The following is a 20,347-nucleotide window of genomic DNA, read 5'->3' on the forward strand; positions in this document are numbered from 1 at the left end:
GAAACACAGTCAATCGTTAACACATTTCTTAGTTTTGAAAACAACACAATCAAATTGTGAATAGCCTTTAGCAAAAATATAATTTTTCTTTTTATACAGTTCCTTTTTAAATTGAAATTTTTACATTCACAAACCAAAAGCATGTTCAAGGAAATAGAGAAAACTGTTCACGTTTTTTTTATTATTTATTTATCGAAATCGGAAGTTATAACAATTTCACAGATTTAGCGGAACCTCTACATCCTGACAAGTTTGAGCTTCATCGGCACAAAGCTAGGCATTGATTTTTCTTTTTCTTTTTCTTTTTTTATAACATGCAGTGTCCTATAATGTTAGGGTTTATTTGGTAATGTGCCAATTCATTATTATTATTCTTTTGTTCACCGGAATAAAAGAATAACAGAAATTCTTTTGGTAATAATTAATTTTTCTACTTCTAAAAATAAATTTGTTTTCGGAAATAAATTTGGAAGAGAATTAAGAAGTTAAAAAAAAAGTTACTTCTTTGTTCCCGCGAACAATTCTAGAATCAAGCATTCTCCCCTACTTGGGCAGACCACCTATCTTCGATGATTCTTAGATATGCGTAGTTGTTGCATCTCCTAGAGTAGTATGAGCAAAGATTTGACCCATGTCAATCAAACACTCGAGCAATTATTACTGTTACTCATGGTCGACCCAGCGTTAACATACAATCTCCAACAAAATCAACTGTACCATCCTCTGTTTCACGCCCATTTTCCTGAGCTTACTACAGTTGAAGTATGATGGGGACAGCGCTTCTCCGCATAGTACACACCTCGACTCATTTAGGCCTCCGTTAGGGGATGCCTGACTCTATTGTAAATTTGTGAGCACATTAATAAATCTGATGTGTTGGAATTCTTGTTGGATGAATTATGACTTATTTACTGAAAATCACCCTTGCAGTTTATTGCTTTAGTGTCCAAATCAAATCTATGGGTTGGCATTATCATGACACTAATAACCCCCACAAGCTCGGACCTCATCAGCACGAAGCTTGGCATTTATTGTCTCTGTAGCATGTGGTGTCCCTGTAGTGTTAGTCTCCAGAGAGAGAGGCAGAACCAAGGACCATCTCAAAGTTCCAACGATTCTCCATAAAGTTGTTATCTTCATGTTAATTCTGTGACCTGATAAGCAGCATAGATAAGTCTTATACTGAGTGTTTATTCAAGAGCGGACGTCCAAAAAGGTCACAGATGCTACTAAGCCGAACAGAGTCTCTGCCATTCGTGTCATCAGTAGGGAATTCACCAGTAGTCATTACAGGAACATTTCCCATTCTTGAAGTGATGAAAACGATTAGCATCTCGGACAACAATCTCTCTCTGAACTATTTTTGAAATGTATTTTGTTACATTATGACAATCATTGCACACACGCAGGTTCTTGATGATCCGAATCAAGCTTCCGGCTGGTGTACTTAAGAGCCCAAATGCAATAGCTAATCTCTCACTGTGACCCCAAAGCAACTTAACCTTTACTGATTCATCTACGTCTCGAAGAATACAACTAGTATCAGGAACATAACCAGAAGCCTCAACTTCTGTTTTCAAATTGTCCAAGTTCTCATCTATCTCCAACTGCTTTGGATGTGAACTGTCTCCAGCCAAAAATGTGTGCAACCGGTTACCAGTTTCTATCAAACTGTATCCAGGGGTTTTTTTCAACCCACATTGCCTCATAAGTCGTCTAACATGATCTACCTTATCCCATCGTCTTGCTACAGCATATATATTTGAAAGCACTACGTAAACACCTGGATTGGCGACACCAAGACAAAGCAATTTGTCTGCAGTCTTTACACCTAAATTGATGTTCTTGTGAGTCCGACAACCATTTAGCAGAGCTTCAAGAGAAGCACTGCTTGAGTTGAAAGGCATTTCTTCAATTAAAGCCTCTGCTTCTTCAAGACAGCCCGCACGACTAAGAAGGTCCACAAAGCAAGCATAGAGCTTCTCACTTTGTCTAATGTTGTGGTCTTTCTGCATGCTGTGAAACAGTCCAACTCCTTCTTCCACCAAGCCTGAATGATTGCAAGCAGTTAGAAGAGAAACAAAAGTGCTTTCGTTAGGTGAGACTCCTTCCTCTTTCATTTGGTGAAAGGCAGCAAGAGCTCGATCCCCAAAACCATGCATACCGTAACTACCTATCAAGGAATTCCATAATACAACATCTTTTTCACTAACTAGTGAATAATGAATTACTCTATCTGCATATTCAACCTTTCCGCATTTAGCATACATATCAATAAGTGCCGTCACGTTCACAACACTGAAAGCATAGCCAATACGTAGTAGGTGAGCATGGATGCTCTTCCCCTTCTTCAAAGATCCCAAGTGGGCACAGCAATGGACTAAGCTAACCAGAGTAATGGAATTGGCAGCGACTCCCTCCTGTTGCATATCAGAAAATAATCTCAAGGCTTCCTCAGCATGCCCATTTTGTGCCAACCCAACAAGCATTGCTGTCCATGTTATCACGTTCTTGTTAGGTGTTCTGCTGAAGACTGACAAGGCCCAACTCAGGGCATCGCATTTTGAGTACAGGTCCACAAGAGCAGTGCACAAAATAACATCCAACTCAAGACCCACTCTATAAATAAAACCGTGGAGCATCTTTCCAGTTTCAAAATTCGCTGTTAGAGCACAACCATGTATGAGGCTGACCATGGTCCCCGAATCGAACCTGCAATGATTCTTCAGTAGTTGAGAGAAAAGTTCAAAAGCTTCATGCACAAAACCACTTTGGACATATCCAGAGATCATGGCATTCCAAGACACCAAATTTCTCATTGTCATACCATCGAATACTCGACGAGCATTCACAACATCACCCGACTTAGCATACATATTAACCAGAGACGTGAGAACCAAAACATCATCACCCATCTCCAAGCACAGTACAAACCCATGAACCGATTTGCCTAGATCCAAATTCCCAACTCCCTCGCAGGCTTGGATTATGCTTGTCATAGTCACAGGAGTAGGCCTAACGCCATATTTACACATCTCAAAGAACAAAGTGAAAGCATCATTAAACTGTCTTGCCTGCACATACCCGCCAATCATTGAATTCCAACATACAACATCTCTCTCACGGAGACCATCAAAAATCATTCTTGCTTCTTTTACCTTCCCAAACTTCATCAGAAAATTTACCATCGAACTCACGAGAAACTGATTTCTCTGAATTCCCTTGTCAACGGCAATGTTTATTATACCCATGCCCCTTTCGTAATCAGACACCATCGAGCAAGCCTTCAGCGCGAAATTGCAAGCTCGGCCATCAATCTCCAAATCACGGGACCTCATAAATTCGAAAAAAGCAATGGCCTCATCGTACAGCTCGCATCTCATATACCCAACGAGCAAAGCCACGCATATCGACGCTTCCGGGTGGGGAATTTGATCGAACACCTTGCGTGCATAATCAAGGCAACCCAAATCGCGATACACACAGACAAGCACAGTAGCCAAACGGTGCTCGCTGCAAATGTCGTTGACAACAATCTGAGCATGGACGGACTTGACTCCGACAGCGCCGTTCGAGACCTCTCGCAGAAGAGACGAGAAACGACTGGAGGGAGCATCTCCGAGGGAAAGGGAACGGGATGAGAACGTGGAAGAAGAGGAAACTCTGGAGGGTATCTTCCGAGCGTGACGAAAGCTTTGGAAAAATGGCGATAACATGAAGAATGAGAAGAAGAGGAAGAGAGGCCATCAGCTAGAAGGTGGCCATTGGAAGATTGGCGCTTGTTTTGTCTGTGTAATCATCTCTTTAGAGGAGATTAGAGCTGTAGAGACATTTCACGATGGACTTTGGGCTTATGTTTTGAATATGGGCCTTTTGTTTTGTTCTCCTATTTTTATTTTTATTTTTCAAATTGTTCATTCAGACTAGTGAACTATATTTTGTGCAATTTAATCTTTAAAGTATATGTTCTTTTTTTTTTTTTTTTTTTTTCAAGTTGGTGCTTTTGTTGAATTTAAAGCGGAGTTTACTGACATGGACAAACACATAAGCATAAACGTCTATGCTGATCTAATAAGTTTGTGTTTGGATGTAACTTTTAAGTATTGCCTAGAAAAGTGAGAAGACGGGGAGGCAGCGGGAAGCGATGCCAGCAAGGGCCGACATCTAGTTGGATTGCACCACTGAGGGCCACGCGACTTGAATTGCTTGACTTGGGGCTGCGGACCCCCATCTCGGTAGTGGGGTTCACCAGACCCTTGGTGATGCTTGGCTGGGTAGGAATTGCTGAACCCAAGTCGGATTTGGCTTGGGTTGTGCAACTTAGACCTAACTTTTAAGTATTGCCTAGACCTAACTTATATCTCCGATAGTTTTGACAAAATCTAGAGAATATTCGAATAATTTACCTAGTGAAAAATTTACCATTTCATTAGGAATAAACAAGTAATGAAATAAAAATTATTGCAAACCAAACGAATTATACATATTAACTGGGGGTCTCCATATATTAATCCGGACTTTGTTCTGTATGTCGTCTATGAGTGCTTGTTGGAATATATAGTATATCATATATGTGCGCCTGTTGTGAAGGTCATCCTCCTATCCTTTGGGTTGGCTTTCTTTCTCATGCTGAAGTCGAAGTTTCTCATTGCCTACCTGCTGCAATGAAAATGCTTAGTCATGCACATCCCTTCAGTTTGCTTTGACAATTTTGTAGCAAGTGTGACTGTATTAATTGATTAATGCAATTTTGTAGGGATTAGGGATTGATTTCATAGATCCATCCAAGAATCGGATTGGTGAATGGAAACTATCTATTCGAACTATCCTCACTAAGGGTGTCAAAAATTTGAATCGAGAATCGAATCAAACCAAATCGAAAAGTTCCTTTTTTGGGTTCGGTTTTTATTTGGTTAAGATAATATTAAAAATTGAGACTTTTTTTTATAACTTTTTAGTTTTTATCAATTCAGTTAACTGAACAAAACCAATAAAATCTTCAAATTTTTCCTTTTTAATATTTCTTTTATTTTTAAAAATCATTTTTAATACAATGAAGAAGATGAAGAAAAACAAAGAAAATAAAAAGAAAACAAAAGAAAAAGAAAAAGAATAATTAAAAACGATTTTTTTACAAAAAAAAAAAAAAATATTGAAAGGAGGTTGTGTGAAAAGATTTTCCTTACCGAATAGCAAAAATTATTTTCTAATTCATTTTCGGTTTCAACTGAACAATGGAAAATATAATTATTTTTTTGGAAAATGACTTCTTGGGCCATATCTTCTACGAAACGAATGGAACCTTAATAAAACATTAATTTGCTTGGGCTCTAACATTTATTTCACTAATTTTAGACCACTCCACCCTTTCATAATTTGTCCAATTTACAATTAGTAAATTAAGATGATATAAAATTCATACATATTTTCGTAATGAAAATTCCTTTATTGAATTTTTTTATGAAAACCGATGAAATTTTTAACTTACTGGGCAAAAGATAATTTGATTGGAAAATTAACCTTGTAATATATAACAGCAAAAAAAAAGAAGTAAAAATTGAAAAATCGGACTAAATCGAATTGAATAAAATTGAAATTTCGGTTCATTTTGGTTTCAGTTCGGATCGAATTTCGGGTTGGGGTTGGTTCAATGAATTTCCTTATCAGTTCGGTTCAATTTTCTAAAAAAAATCAAACTAAATTAAACCGAACCCTACAAAACCGAACTGAGTTGAACTGAATCACTTACATCCTTACCTGATGGGCCCATTCAAGCTTGACCCATTGATATTTTTGGGTGAGTTTTGGACAATGGCATTCGTTGATATCGTCGCGTGCGTTTTTGCCTGATATCATCGTGCGTGTTTTGTGAAAGGCGGGATCGGATATAAGTTTGGGGCTCAATTTTGAATCCCAAATCGGGATTTGGACCCGACCCATCCGCGGCCACTAATTGTACTCGCCGGCGACGGTGGGGGAGTGGCCAGTCCCACGGTGGCCACGGTGGTGCGTCCCGACAAAAGGACGGTCGTGTGATAACCGTTGGACGGGCCCATGCCCTGAAGCAAGTGTCGGACTCAAAGCTCCTCCTTTCAAAAGACGGAGCCTTTGCCGCATCTCACTTCACACACATTCTCTCTCTCTCTCTCTCTCTCTCTCTATGTCAGTCCCCAGCTAGTCTACACTCTCCCCTTTTCTAGGCTTTTCCCCCCCTCTCTCTCTCTCTCTCTCTCGAGCGAATCAAAGTCACGGCGGTCCGATCTCCGCAGGTGGGGCCCGCTTCGGCTCTTCAGGGTGGTCCTGCTAAGCTTCCCTGTGCCTTTGCCGGGTTTTGGGAAGCCGAGGGCGCTCGCTCGACGGCTCGACGCCTGGCTCTGCTGTGCCCGGATCGCCGCCGGTGGAGGGTCGGTCCCGTTTTCCCGGATTCGCGTCTCTTGTGCCGGCTCGGTCGTCGGGCTTTTTGGGTTTTGACCGCGTCTCGTCCGGCTTGGGCTGGTATGTTAAAAATCGCTGCTTTCGCATTTTTACCGTGGTTTTTTTTTTTTCCTTTCTTTCTAATGAATTGGGATTCTTGTTCGAATGTTGGTGTCTAAGTTTGTCTCAGCTAGTCTCCGTTTAAGGATTTTCTTTTTCTTTTTCTTTTTTTGGGTGGAAACTTGGGCATTGATTTGTTCGAATCGGTTCTGTTTTGCGGCGATCGTATCGATTTCCGGCGCATTTATGTGGGTCGTGTTCTCCAGCATGAAAAACAACTGTTCTGTGGTGCAAGTTTGAATTTTGGCTTACTCTAGTGTAGAAATGGGATGGGCTTAGGAGTCGGGTGTATTTCGAGTAAATGCATAAATTTGTGAAGGATGATCCGAAATCGGGAGCCCTCATGAGCTTATTAAGTGGAAATCATGCTAATTGGCCTTTTCCCTTTGCTTTTACTGGTAACATCTTCTTCATCGTTTCATGCCACATCTGGTTTATTTGTGCCGAGGTTCTTTATTTCTGAGAGAAGGTGTACGTGCCGATGGTTCGTTATGGCCAACTCCTTGTGGAGTTTTTCGATGGGTTCGGAGGTAGATGGGTGCTTTTGACTGTAGTTGTTCACTATTTTTACTGTTGGACTTGAGGTCATTGTAGCATAGATGTAGAAGCCTGTGGGTGTACTGTTTATTCATTTTATATAGGGAACGGATGGTGGAGGGTATGGGATTGCTTTGGTTAGTTTGTACTGAAATGTTCTTGTGCAACTGCTATTTGCTAATTTCAATTTCAATTTCAATTAAATAATCAAAAGTAAAGTTGGTCATGGGTTCTTATATCATGTGTCATATCACTGAACAAGGTAGTAAACTTAAATAGTCCTTTTCTTTTCCTTTGTCTCTGTGATGCAGTGGTCGTGAATATTTAAGGTTTTCTTGGTGAACGTGTAGTGACTGAATGCTGCCTACTTAATAACGTGTGATGCAAACATGGACAAAACTACGGATTGTCCGTATCCGGGCTGCTTCTTTTGCGTCATGAAGGAGGGCAACCCAAGCAAGCGTAGAGCAAGCATTCTGAAATTCTTTAGAGAACTGCCTTCACAAGATGACAATGGTCAGGTCCTACCTATTAGTGGCCTTTGGAACACTGCAATGGCTCATCCTAATGACCCAGAGTTTATTGAATTGGGAATTTTCGAGTGCATGGCCGCCCTTATATGGAAGGGTCTTAAGAACCGCCGCTGGCTTTCGCATGACCAGAATATCTACATCCCTTATTATGCAGCTCATATAATTGGATCGTACACCATGAACATGGAAGAATTTGCTGAACGAGCTGTACGTGCTGGGGTGATCCCACCTCTAATAGAGCTTTTAAGGGGAAGATTGACGTGGGTTGAGCAGCGGGTGGCATTGCGAGCACTGGGACATTTGGCTACATATGCCAGCACTTTTCCAACAGTTGCTAGTCACGCTGAAATCCTCGAGCTCTCCATTCAGCTAGCGATGAGTTCTTTAGAGATAGTTTATTCTCATTTTTATCAGGACATTGACAGAAGACTTAGCTATCACTGCGATCTCCTTACGCGTGGCATGGGCGGTGTTGAGATGGAATCTAGAAAAGCAGAAGAATGGGCAAGTCAGCTGCAGTGCTGGGCTCTTCAGCTCATAAATTGTTTTGCTTTTAAGCCTGAATTTCTTCCTGCCATATGTAAGCCAGAGTTCTTGGTGAAATTACCTGGAATGTGGGGTGGACTTGTTAATGAGAACTCCCCAGCTGGAATTGGTTTACTCAGAACTATTTGTCATCATAAGATTGGTCGGGGAGCTGTTGCTAGTTGTCCTGGTATAGTTGAAGCATTGTGTAACATTGCTCGTTCATCAGATGATTGGCAATATATGGCTATTGACTGTCTTCTCTGGTTGCTCCAAGACCCAAATACTTCCCACAAGGTAATGTTTTCATTTTCATTTTTTTTTTTTTGTTAGCTCAAGAAACAGGATTGTTTGTATCTCCATCTTTTCTCATGTATGTAATTTTCTCAATTGTCTGTCCTCTTTCATGCTCAAAGAGGTTATCACATTAAGATATTTATTTCTTTTGTGATTGTGAAGATTTGTAAATTATTGTTATATTGTCAGATTTATCTTCTTCACTTGTGATGGAATTTTTTAAGGAATCACCCTGCGGGCGGTCTTCTGATAAGAAAATTGAATTCAGCTACTTTTAAAGTCACATGGTCCCTATTCTATAAGACAAATCTACTTCTTTTCTTTATATCTGTGAAGCCTGTTAGTAGTATATATATAAATATGTTCGCAAGGTGACACGCAACAATTCGACTTAACTGGTTCAACCATGAGATCATTTCTATTTTCTCAACTTGGATTTATTGTTCGAGCCTTTCTGATGCTTGGTCTCCTATTGTGCTCTGGCTTTCTCTTGGGCACCACTTGTGGGACAGCAGAGAGACAACTTAGACTTGAAAACTGTCAAAACTGCATGCCTTTACTTTTACCAGTTTGGGAACAAATACATTCATTTCTTTTATGTTCTCTGGGTCTGACCTGATTGTCCAGTAGATAGAGGCATGTAGGGAACTGTGATCTTGAACTGATTTATAGAGTGACAAGCTGAACATTGTTTTTGAACTGAGTGGATGTCTTTAAATTTTGAGAATTATTTGGGATAAACCAATTTACAGTGAAGACTCAATTTTGAAAAAAATTTATACTGCCACTCATGAATATGCAATGGAAAAATGAGACATGTTAGCTCTGTTTGACAGAGAATAATCAGGTTAACAGAAAGTTGATCAGAATTACTAATTTATGTACATATAAAGTTTACCTTGTGCTTCTTGTAGTTATGTGAATTATAGTTTCAGTGAAACTCAAACACTTTTGTCTGTATAAAAGAAATAATTATTGTACTTCTTTAGAAGTATTTTCTGTGTGATTGGCTGTTGGGAGGAAGGTATTACACTTTCTGTAACTTTAATTTTGAGTAGTTGAGCAGTTGGTGCTTTTGAGTTTTTTTTAGCTTTGCTTGTTTCCTGACACTTAGTGTGATTTCTTTTGGTTAGTATTTGAAAGAAGTAAGCCTATTTGAGGGAGGTTGAACCTCACACTTTGGCATATTAAAAGACAGCTGATAGCTCCCATTATAGATTGTAACTCATTTCGCAGACTGTCTTTGGGAGCTGTTGTTAATTTTTGGCTTCAGTGTTTGACCTTCACTGTAACTTTAGACCTTTGATATTTGAATTTTATTTTAAAAAATTATATTTGTTGTAAATAGTTTTAATGTTGAATACTTTGAATCCTCAAAAACATACAATCATGTACATTTAAAGTTTTTTAAAGAAAATTAGCATAATTCTATGTACTAAGTGCCATAAGTTGGTAAGTTAGGGCGGGCTTCTGCCTTACTTTTCCAGAAACCATAATTTGCAATCGTAGATCCTTGAATGTGTCCTTTTAATGATATGAACTCACATTCTTGATGTGTAATAGATAGGAATTCTTTCATCTGAATGAGTTATCCACTCATGCACTTTGTAAGATCAATTTGACAATAAGCCTCTCTGTTCATATGAATTACCCCTCTTCTTTTTTATGAAAAGTAAATAGTTCGATCCTCAGATGTACGGCTTAAGGTGGAAGATACATGACCTTGAAAACTGACTGCATTCATCATATTTCTGAGAATTAACTCATATAGATATTGAGTCTGCTTTTAGATTTTCTCTCTATTCCTGGTTATTTTCAGTTTAGTTTTGCTCTCCTTTTCTCTCTCTCTATTGAGGCTCAGAAAGTCAGGAGTTCATCAGTATATGACATGTTTTCAAAAATTTCCAACATGCAGGATGTTTAATTTTAGTGGCAGGTTTATACATTAACTTGATCAGACTCTGCTTCTTGTTCTGTATGAATTTACCTGAATGTAGGATATGCCAGAAACGTATTATCTATGAAGCCCGTTTAATTCTGTTGTTAAATTCTTCTGATCTGTTGTGTAGGTGGTTGATGAAGCAGTACCTGCTCTAGTAGATCTTTCAGAAATTACTGCTCTTGGTGATCACAAAAAGCTTGGAGATTCAATCGTCAATGTTCTTGAGGAATGTATCCAATCGCAAGCCACAGGTCCCAATTCTCTCAACAGTCGCACAAAGGAACACATTGAAGATCTCTTAAGTTCCCGACAGAGACTGAAATGGGAGAAAAATATGCCTAAAGAGGATCTCCATATTAAGCAAGCTGCCAGTCTGGTGGTTAAGCTTGAAGGAAATTCACTGTTCTCGTCAGGGGATATAGCTGGAGCAGCTTCAAAGTACTCAGAAGCGTTGCAACTATGTCCAATGAGGTCTAAGAGAGAGAGAGCAGTCCTTTACAGTAACCGAGCACAATGTTATCTTCTGTTGCAACAACCCTTAGCTGCCATAAGTGATGCGACACGTGCACTTGGTCTTCACACCCCTCTTAATCGTCATGCTAAAAGCCTCTGGAGAAGAGCGCAAGCTTATGACATGCTTGGCTTAGCTAAAGAAAGCCTACTAGATGCAATTTTGTTCATAAATGAGTGCTCTCAGTCTAATGATCCAGATCTGTCATTGAGGCCAAATAAGGTTCCTGACTATGCTGAGAGATTGGTCAAGAAGCAGATGCGTGCGGCTTGGCTATTTAGGGAAGCAGCAACTAAACACGGAGGTGTTCGTGGTGAGGGTGATTCCCATGCCATCTACGGTCAAGAATCTGATGATTCCGAATGGGAGACGGCCAGTGAAAGTGATATTGCAGATGATGGAAGAGATGAAATGGATGAAGATGATGAGAATGAGAATGAATGGAAGAATAAGGATGAACGAAAAGAAAAAGCTTTGAAAAAAGGTACTCGTCGATGGTCAACCCTTAATACCCTCTAGGCGCTCATTTTCATACAGCCTTTTTCTTCTTCACCGGACACAGACAAAAGATGACTTCTTTCTTTCCCACTTATTTTCCATATTTTTGGCCTTTTTCATGTGTGTTTCATTTGATTTTGAAATAAATTGTTAGTCTCTTTCTTCTCAGCTTCTAGCTTATTTTGGAATCTCCATGTATTGGCTGAACTCTTAATGTGTATTGAACTTGTAAGATTGCACAGACATCAAGCGTGGAAAACATTTGCCGCTTCTGGAAGATGAACCATGAAATTGTGGTTGAATGGAGACTTTAATGGAGTTGAAGCTGTGCCTAATGCTGTATTAAACTGTGTAAGAGTGTTCAGTTCCAGTCTTTTTTCCTTGGCTGTCCCCTGCAGACCCATCTAATCATCATCAGGAGAAGCAGCTTGGAAAATTTTCAGGTATTGCTCTTGAAAGAATGTGATTTGTGGCCTCTCTCTCAATAGATTTTTTTTTTCTTTTGTTATTCTTCCTGTTTTTCAAGTGTAAAAAGTATTTTGGAAGGTTTTGGTAAACAAGTCTTCTTTAGGCTTTCTTTCTGTTGTTCATTTACTTCCTTTCTGGAGGTGATTGAGAGGCTTGTGTGCATAAACAAGTCTTCTTTTGGCTTTCTTTGTGTTGCTCATCTACTTCCTTACCGGAGGTGATTTGAGAGTCTTGTGTGCACATATGATCATCAAGGTTCTTGTGCTTTGGACAATGAGTTAGTGAAGATTGATACAGTTCTCTTTATCAATTTCTGTCTGGTTGACATTTTCCTTTCCTGTCTTACTTTGTTTTTTGGAAAGCTTATTGCCATTGCTTATTGCCTATTCTGGTTTCTGTATTACTGGTCTTTGCAAAGTCTATCCAGCAATGCATTTAGCTTACATGCATAACAAGGCAAAAATTCAAGAATTAAGAAGGAGCTTATGAGAAGCCTTCATTCCCTGACACAATGTAGTTCGAAGTGTTTCTGGTCTGGTTAATTTGCTTTTAGTTTAGAGTTTTTTTTTTTTAATTAATTTATACAAACCAAATTGGTCTGGTTAATTTGCTTTTAGTTTAGAGTTTTTTTTTTTTATAATTAATTTATACAAACCAAATTCGTTGGTCCTGATGTCGATTAGAGAATGAACAATAACAAAAGCTCAATGCCTTCTTGTACTTCTCGCACATATAGAGAGTTTAATTGTATTTCCTTGCTCCCTTTCTTCAAAAGGATTGATTGGTCATATGTGTGCTTTACGTAGCTAATGCATGCTTTCTGTCTACACTTGCACTTCGATTAGTCCCTAGGTCTTTGGATGTTACCTCCTTACAATGTCATTTGTGTGTTCATATTGCTCCATATCTATCCTTATCATCTTCTTCACGTCTTTTTAGTCTTTCGCTGCCCCTTGATTTTTAACTTTCTAAGATTTTGTTCGATTTAAATTGTCCAGCACACGCTATTCCCTATTCTTGAATGACATCTCTTTATTAGATCTCCCGACATCTCTCTATTAGAGCACCTGACGGCCCTCTTGGCAAACAAATGTTCCTTTTCTGATATGTGTTTCTTTCCTTAACCCATTCTTTCCCCAAGCTTCAACCTGAGCTCGATCATTCTTTCCCCAAGCTTCATTGTACAACTCATCAGCCCTATTGTCTCTGCGGTAGACACAATTTCGGATGTAAAATTACCCAATTCAAAAGCATTAATTCGAAGATCATTTGCTCTTCCATTCTTCATCCTTGTCAAAGCATAAAAACTTCACTTTCTTCCCAGGTTTCCTTAAAGAGCTTAAGGGAAGTAGCTTCTCTATCTGTCTTTGACTATGTTTTCGACAATTTGAGCCTTTTAATGTCGTTGTCGATGCATCATTTGCTGTTCATATTTCGCTCATAGTCTTTTCTTGTCCTTTTATCGTGTTATGATGCCCCAAATCAATATGTGAAAATGAGAAGGAAGTGAGGAACCGCCTCATGGAGACGGAACAATCACGCTTTCTTATTGAATCTCAAGGATTATGCTGCATTATTCTACCCGATAAGATGGCTTTTATTTTACGGGTGACTCCTTTTTTATCTTTCATTTTTCCGGGCATGAGAAATCCTAAAATGAGGGAATCATGCCACGAGCGACTCGAGAGTGATCACTTCTTTTTGTGCAACTCCATAACCCACATGTTGTAAGCTCGACACAGGATCCTTGGCTTATCAAATCCGGCTGAAAGAGCGAGTGCTTCCAGCTCTTTCCTCGTCCGGTCGACCCCTCCTGGGCTTGCACCTAGCATGATCATGTCGGAGGTGAATGTGTTCCTTGACACTATGTCGGTCTCGGGGTAATCAGGAAGGATAGGGTCCAGGATGACCACCTTGCCATTTGGTGGCAGTGCATCGTAACAGTTCTTGAGTAGCTTTTTGCAGAAATCGTCGGGTCGACCATGGAAAAGCCACTGCGCAAGAACAAAACCTCAACAACCCAAACATGGAGGGTCCAAACAAGAACATATAAATGCGCTATAGACAGCACAAAACGAAATAGATAAATGCATTGTAAGCGACAACATAATCATCGCCGTCCGATCCAATCGAGAAATCTGAGTGTGTATTAGGGGCATTTAGGGAAAGAAATCCAAAAACATATAAAACTTTTCATCCAATGAGCATCGACATACTTTTATTTTTCAAAATGTCAAATCTATGCATGAATTTTACTATTGAAGATCACTTTGCACTGTTACATGATAATGGTTGTCTCTAATTGCGGAAATGTTCCTTTCTTTTAAAAATTGTTTATATCCAAATCCTAAATTCTCGCATTCGCCTAAAACACTCAAAATCCAACCGTGAATAAAATCACTCAAATCCTAAGCAAGATACTAAAATGAGTTTGCAAGAAAGGGTAATTTGGTCTTTTAATTTGACGTTTTGCTTAAAGATAGTTGAGAGTATTTGCAAGAATAAAAAGAGGATCAAAAGTGATGTGTATTTTTTATATTTTCCCCAAAATTTTATGGACACCTCTTTTCTAGGTGATCCACCCTCCGGAGGTGAGCCTTGCCTTTCCTTACTTTCCTTTTTTTAGGTTCAAGATTTCTATTCTTCTAAGAAAAATTCGGTGGACACTTATACTTTAACCAAATTTCTCTAATCTTCTAATTTTTCAGTGAAATCCCATTAGTATTATATAGAGGTGATTGGTTTTCGGGTGAGTAGTTCCAGATATTGAACCTGGTACCTACCCTGTTATAACCTATGTTGTCCGTGCTTCCGTGTCGTGTCCGACACATGTCGGACACGTCTACACGCTTGGACACGTCTACACGCTTGGACACGGTGGGACACGCGGTCAACGCGTGTCGGGTTTTCCGACACGTGGTCAACCTTTGCCCGACACGTTTTGACATGCGTGTCCGGGAGGGAGTAGACGGCGAGAGACGACCGAGCATAGACTGAGGCGAGGGCCGACCTTGTGATGCTGCGACGGATCCGACGAGGCTGCAGCTGCAAGGGAGAAAGGACCAAAGGTGAGAGGAAGAGGCGAGGAAGGGGGTTGTGCGTGCGGCGAGGAGTAGCGAGCGGCGAGCGGCGAGGAGTAGCGAGCGGCGAGCGGCGAGGAAGGGGGTCGTGCGTGCGGCAAGGAGCGGCGAGCGGCGAGGAAGGAGGTCGTGCGGTGAGCGGCAAGGAGGGAGGAGGAGAAGAGGAAGGGTCGCGAGCGGCGAGGAGGAGTAAAGGAGCTAGGGTTTCTGAGAAACTCAAAAGTAATTAAAAAGTGGGGGTCTATGGGTACCTATTTTGGGGGAGGGTAAGTGACGGACAGATGGGGGAAATGGACCGGGGAGGGGGGAATGGACGATTGTGGGAGGGAAAGGAAAAAAATAAATTTGGGTGGGGGAGTGGACGATGGTGGGGACTGGGGAGGGAAAGGAAAATAAATTTGGGGATGGGGGAAATGGATAAGGAAAAGAAGAGAGTTGGGTGGACTCTAATGGGAATTTTTTTTTAATCGGAAAAATAAATAAATGAGATTAAAAAATAAAAGTAAATTTAGGGAGAGGGGGAAAAATAAATGTAAATTTGGGATAATGAAATAAAAAAAGTGTAAGATTTATTAATATTATTAGTATAAATTCATTATAGACTCTTTATTTATTTATGAATTTGAATCAAATTAATTAAAAATAAAAATATTTATTTAATATTTAACGTGTCGGAACGTGTTGAAATTCTCAACTTTTTGAAAAATGACGTGTCGCGTGTCGTGTCGTGTCATATCGTGTATCCGTGTCGCCGTGTCCGTGCTACATAGGTTATAACCAGTTCCAATTTTTAGACCTTGGAACCAACCGAGTTTACCTAGAATCGATTCTAGAACCTATCTTGTTTTTCTGGTCCAATTTTGGGGTCTACCCAAGGACCTCTTTTTTTTTTCCTTTCTTTTTGTTCCTTTGTTTGGTTTCTTTTTGACAACAAAACCATATGAGGCTATGAGTAATGGGCAAAAGATGAACAGCAAAATTCCTAATCGCCAAAAACAACAATTCATAAGATGAATACGTAATCACATATAATTAACGATAAAAAGTTCAAATATGTAACATATAACATACATTATGAAACTCCATTCTCCATTCATCATAAAAATTTAGGAAAAGAGGAAAGACTGATAAGGAGTTTTGAGGAAAGACAATGGACAATGGAGTGCTGAGGTTAGAATTTAGGGAAAAAAGAAATTAGGAATTTGGCATTTTAGCTTATAAAACTGGCTCCAAAACATAGCGGTTTGGTATAGCTCTCGGGTAGCTATTCACTAGGAATTTGTTCTCGGACAAGTTACAACTAATTTAAAAAATATGGAACCCGTTCCCGGACCGGTTCCAACGGGAACCAGTTTCTCGATCTATTTTTCAGGCGGTCTGATCTAGTTCTTATATAGAACTGGTTTGGTTGCACATCCCTCGTACTCTATATCCTAAAAAAATCTCTTTACCGTATCCACATGCATCCAACACTGAGTGTGCACATGAGATTTCTCTAACAATTTAAGTAGTGATCGTGAAATATCACTAGACTTGCTCGAAGAAAATTTGATCTTGGTGTCTTCTCAATCATTCCCCGCATGGCTAAGCCAAAATAGGTTGAGTAAATTTAAAGGGTGGGAAGAATATGAAGATAACCTTCATGAAGAGGATATCTGCTTTTGGAATAGACTTTGACAAGTCTCCTCCGACATGTTCCATGCCTGTTCAATTAAAAAATTGCATTATACATACATACCTACATACATATATGTGTGTGCATGCTTTTTTAAGGGGAACGTCAAATATCAGTATTTTTTTCACTCTTTAGTCAAAAATAAAAATGTGATTATAGAGAGAGAGAGAGAGAGAGGAGAAAGAGAGAGAGAGAGAGAGAGAGAGAGAGAGAGAGAGAGAGAGAGAGAGAGAGATTTTACGAGGATGGGTAGGTGCATCTTTGACCACATGAGGCAGATCATAATTTATGCCCCTGAGATTTGGGAACTTGTCCAATATGAGCCGGAGGGTCTCGCCCACCCCACCGCCCACGTCGGCGACCGTCTTCGCGCCTTCAAACCCGTGGTAAGACTCGAGCAACTTGTTCATGTAAAGCGGGGTCGGGGCTTTCATCCCGTTGTTCAAGAGCGTGCTGAACGCGGGGTCCTTCATGGCGCACTCGAAGATGCTCATCCCGTTTGCATTCTGAAAGGGGCTTCCTCCATTTTTAACTGCTTCCTGCAACCCATACCTGCACAATGGTAAGTGTAAAGTTGTAGTTGGCAAGCGAGGTGCAGCTGGTGTCCGTAAGTGAACCGAGATGAAGAAGCATGGTTGCGACGCTTATAGCGCCAAATGATTCGTGATTGATGATCTTTTTGTGCCATCTCTTTCTCCAGCAAAGCATTTTAGGCTCATGGAGCAATCAGCAAGTATCTCTTGCCATCCTCTTCTCTCATAGATAATTAAACAAGTTTAGTTCATCATGAAAAAGTGAAGAGAACTTCGAGTTACATAATCAGTGTGGTTTTTAATTTGTGATACGTGCTTAGTTATAGCGAGTTGAAAACTTCGACGGAAAGAAAGAATGAACACAAACCAGCCGTTGATGACGGTCTTATGTTGGAGGAATCGCAGCAATGGCGTGAAAGAACCGGCTTCGCTGTTCACAAAGTACTTGCTCTTTGGCCCGAGGCCATACAGACTCTGATCGCCATGAAGAGTGCACGACAAGTAGGAGAAGCTCGCCAGGAGCCGTAGCATGCGGTTGATGGTGCGTGGGGCGTCCGGGTTGGTGATCCCGAGGCGGACCGCAATCTGGGACGGTGAGAGCCGGGCGGAGGCCCCGCCTTCCTGGGCTAGCAAGTCGATGATCCCAAGCTCGACGGCGGACGTGAACACCATGGGGACGGCCGTGAGGATGCAAGTCTCGAAGGCAGCCACGAGCTCCTCATCCTCAGCAGGCGTCGTGATCGATTGGGTCTCGCTAGGATCCATGTTGGCTTCTGCACTGTTGCTGAGAGATCAAAGGTGGAGTTTGAGAAATGAGGGATTGAAGAGTTGGTTTGTGGATGGGTTGGTAAACATGAGGAGCTGCCCTTTATATAGTGTTCTTCATGAGTCTTGGGAGGTTAATGGCAGAGGACAGGAATCCTCCGTGTCCAGCAAGAATGTCTCAACAAATCTCAACCATTAACCGATTCGGTATTCGGGGTAGATCTCTTATCATCACCTTCATTTGCGTAGGTTAGAAATCTGAATGAGAGAGAATCATGAAACTGGTCCTTCCTCTACAAGAAGCATTTATGATGTGCCACCCAGTTATAAACCCTAGAAAACATGTAGATGGGGGTGACGGACTAGGAGGGTGGCTGAGAGGGGGCTCTTCACATGGATCGGTGTCTTGAATGGATGCAGTAGGAGCTGGCGTGGAAAAGAAGGGTTCGTCTCTTTGAAGGAATACTGTTTTTATGAAAAATTGTTTTATGACTTTTCGGTATTTGAACGACTGATAAATGATCGATTTACAAGAAACATTTTTAATAGGTTGACAACAAGTTTAGATTTGTAAAACTAACTTCATATTCTGATAAGAAGGAAATCACTTTCCCTAAACCACTAAACAAATGGAAAATGATTTTCGTGAAAAATATTGTTCTTTATCATGAAGTTTTCAATGAAACAAAATACACCTGAAGATTTAGATGACAAATATGAGTGATGGTGAACTGACACGTATACTTTAAAATCCATTTTGGATATTGAGAAAAGATTGACCTCCGTTGCATTTCTTTGACACAAGGTAATGAGGGATTGAAAAGTTGGTTTGTGGATGGGTTGGTAAACATGAGGAGCTGTCCTTTATATAGTGTCCTTCATGAGTCTTGGGAGGTTAATGGCAGAGGAAGGAATCCTCCGTGTCCAGCTCGAATGTCTCAACAATTCTCAACCATTAACCGATTCGGTATTCGGGGTAGATCTCTTATCGTCACCTTCATTTGCGTAGGTTAGAAATCTGAATGAGAGAGAATCAAGAAACTGGTCCTTCCTCTACAAGAAGCATTTATGATTTTCCACCCAGTTATAAACCCTAGAAAACATGTAGATGGGGGTGATGGACTAGGAAGGTGGCTGAGAGGGGGCTCTTTACATGGATCAGTGTCTTGAATGGATGCAGTAGGAGCTGGCGTGGAAAAGAAGGGTTCGTCTCTTTGAAGGAATACTGTTTTTATGAAAAATTGTTTTCTGACTTTTCGGTATTTGGACGATTGATAAATGATTGATTTACAAGAAATAGATTTGTAAAACTGACTTCATATTCTTATAAGAAGGAAATCACTTTTCCTAAACCACTAAACAAATGGAAAATGATTTTCGTGAAAAATATTATTCTTTATCATGAAGTTTTTGATGAAACAAAATGCACCCGACGATTTAGAGGACAAATATGAGTGATGGTGTGCTAACACGTATACTTTAAAATCCATTTTGGATATTGAGAAAAGATTGACCTCCGTTGTATTTCTTTGACACAAGGTAATTGAATTCAAGATTCTTTGTAGAGTTCTCACAAAATGAAAAGGGAAAATTTCAAATAAGAGCATAAAAAGCCATCATTTTTTCAAATAAGGGCATGAAGTTGACATTATTTCAAATAAAAGCCTAAAATGACAATGTCAATCCCAAAGAATGGCCTGAAGTGATTATGATTGTTTTAAATAAGGATATGCTCTCACTAACTCACCGGTCAGCAAAATATTCTGGCTGACGAGGAATATTTTTATCAAAATACAATTTAAATTTAAATTTAATTACATTAAAATTTTTAAAAATAACAATTTAAAAAAATAAAAAAAAAATGGGAAAATTCAAGCGGGAGGGCTCCCCTCCCCTAGTGGCCGCCGCCCCATTGCTGGTGGGGCGGCAGCAGTGGGGCGGCAGCAACACCTGACGAGGTTGCCAGCGCCTGGGCAAGGGCCCCCGCCTTCTCTCCCACTCTACCTCGCTCGCCCTTAATTCCGCTGCTCATCCTTTTGCAATCGCCGTCGCCACCCGGAGGACCGATCATGGCGAGTGAGGTTTTGTTGTCCTCGGGATTTTGCTATTTCGGTCGATTGCCCGCTGATGGATCGCCGTTTATGAGCCGTAAGAGGGGGGATGGCCGATGCCCTTTCAACTTGGAGCTCCAATGCTGTTTTCTCTTCTTTTTTTTTTTTTTTTTCTTTTCCCGATTGTTTGTTTGTTTGATATTTTTGGTGGGCTTTGTCCAATCAACAGACTGTCGATTACCTGAGTTTCAAGCTCATCATCGTCGGCGACGGAGGCACGAGTGAGTTCCTTGTATTCCTAGTTTCGATTTGATCTGTGTGTGGGCGGGGGATGGGATCGTTGCTTGTGGGATTTAACTTGAGTTTCGATGGCTACACCGGATGAAGCTTGGTAGCGA

At 40.4% G+C, this 20,347-nt stretch overlaps 3 protein-coding genes across 5 annotated transcripts; 1 reads left to right on the forward strand and 2 right to left on the reverse strand.

Moving 5' to 3' along the window:
- Positions 1-634: 634 nt before the first annotated feature.
- Positions 635-3,792, reverse strand: LOC104430881 (pentatricopeptide repeat-containing protein At3g12770). The gene has a single exon (XM_010043595.3). It carries the CDS (start codon positions 3,714-3,716, stop codon positions 1,275-1,277), a length of 2,442 nt encoding a protein of 813 aa, XP_010041897.2. The 5' UTR covers positions 3,717-3,792; the 3' UTR covers positions 635-1,274.
- A 2,330-nt stretch (positions 3,793-6,122) lies between these two features.
- LOC104430859 (hypothetical protein) lies at positions 6,123-12,172 on the forward strand. 3 transcript variants are annotated; one of them, XM_010043575.3, is made up of 4 exons: positions 6,123-6,495; positions 7,383-8,426; positions 10,496-11,363; positions 11,611-12,172. In XM_010043575.3, the coding sequence occupies exons 2-4, from the start codon at positions 7,461-7,463 to the stop codon at positions 11,664-11,666; spliced, it is 1,890 nt and encodes a 629-aa protein (XP_010041877.1). In that variant the 5' UTR covers positions 6,123-6,495; positions 7,383-7,460; the 3' UTR covers positions 11,667-12,172. The 3 variants fall into 3 exon arrangements, with proteins under 3 accessions (XP_010041877.1, XP_010041885.1, XP_010041881.1); XM_010043583.3 differs by having other exon boundaries at positions 11,620-12,172; XM_010043579.3 differs by having other exon boundaries at positions 7,422-8,426.
- A 1,169-nt stretch (positions 12,173-13,341) lies between these two features.
- LOC104430849 (caffeic acid 3-O-methyltransferase) lies at positions 13,342-18,073 on the reverse strand. Its single transcript, XM_039306394.1, has 4 exons — positions 17,501-18,073; positions 16,842-17,152; positions 16,564-16,628; positions 13,342-13,839 (listed from the first exon to the last, which is right to left on the reverse strand). The coding sequence occupies exons 1-4, from the start codon at positions 17,896-17,898 to the stop codon at positions 13,537-13,539; spliced, it is 1,077 nt and encodes a 358-aa protein (XP_039162328.1). The 5' UTR covers positions 17,899-18,073; the 3' UTR covers positions 13,342-13,536.
- Positions 18,074-20,347: the final 2,274 nt, after the last annotated feature.

Source organism: Eucalyptus grandis, chromosome 2 (assembly GCF_016545825.1).
Source record: "Eucalyptus grandis isolate ANBG69807.140 chromosome 2, ASM1654582v1, whole genome shotgun sequence".
Taxonomy (NCBI): Eukaryota; Viridiplantae; Streptophyta; class Magnoliopsida; order Myrtales; family Myrtaceae; genus Eucalyptus; species Eucalyptus grandis.

Coding starts and splice junctions, on each gene's coding strand:
- LOC104430881 (XM_010043595.3), bottom strand. CDS start 3,716: ATGTTATCGCCATTTTTCCAAAGCTTTCGTCACGCTCGGAAGATACCC.
- LOC104430859 (XM_010043575.3), top strand. CDS start 7,461: ATGGACAAAACTACGGATTGTCCGTATCCGGGCTGCTTCTTTTGCGTC. Junction 8,427..10,495: donor ACCCAAATACTTCCCACAAG/GTAATGTTTTCA, acceptor TCTGTTGTGTAG/GTGGTTGATGAAGCAGTACC. Junction 11,364..11,610: donor AGAAAAAGCTTTGAAAAAAG/GTACTCGTCGAT, acceptor TGAACTTGTAAG/ATTGCACAGACATCAAGCGT.
- LOC104430849 (XM_039306394.1), bottom strand. CDS start 17,898: ATGGATCCTAGCGAGACCCAATCGATCACGACGCCTGCTGAGGATGAG. Junction 17,153..17,500: donor AAGACCGTCATCAACGGCTG/GTTTGTGTTCAT, acceptor ACCATTGTGCAG/GTATGGGTTGCAGGAAGCAG. Junction 13,840..16,563: donor CAGATATCCTCTTCATGAAG/GTTATCTTCATA, acceptor GTTCTTGCGCAG/TGGCTTTTCCATGGTCGACC.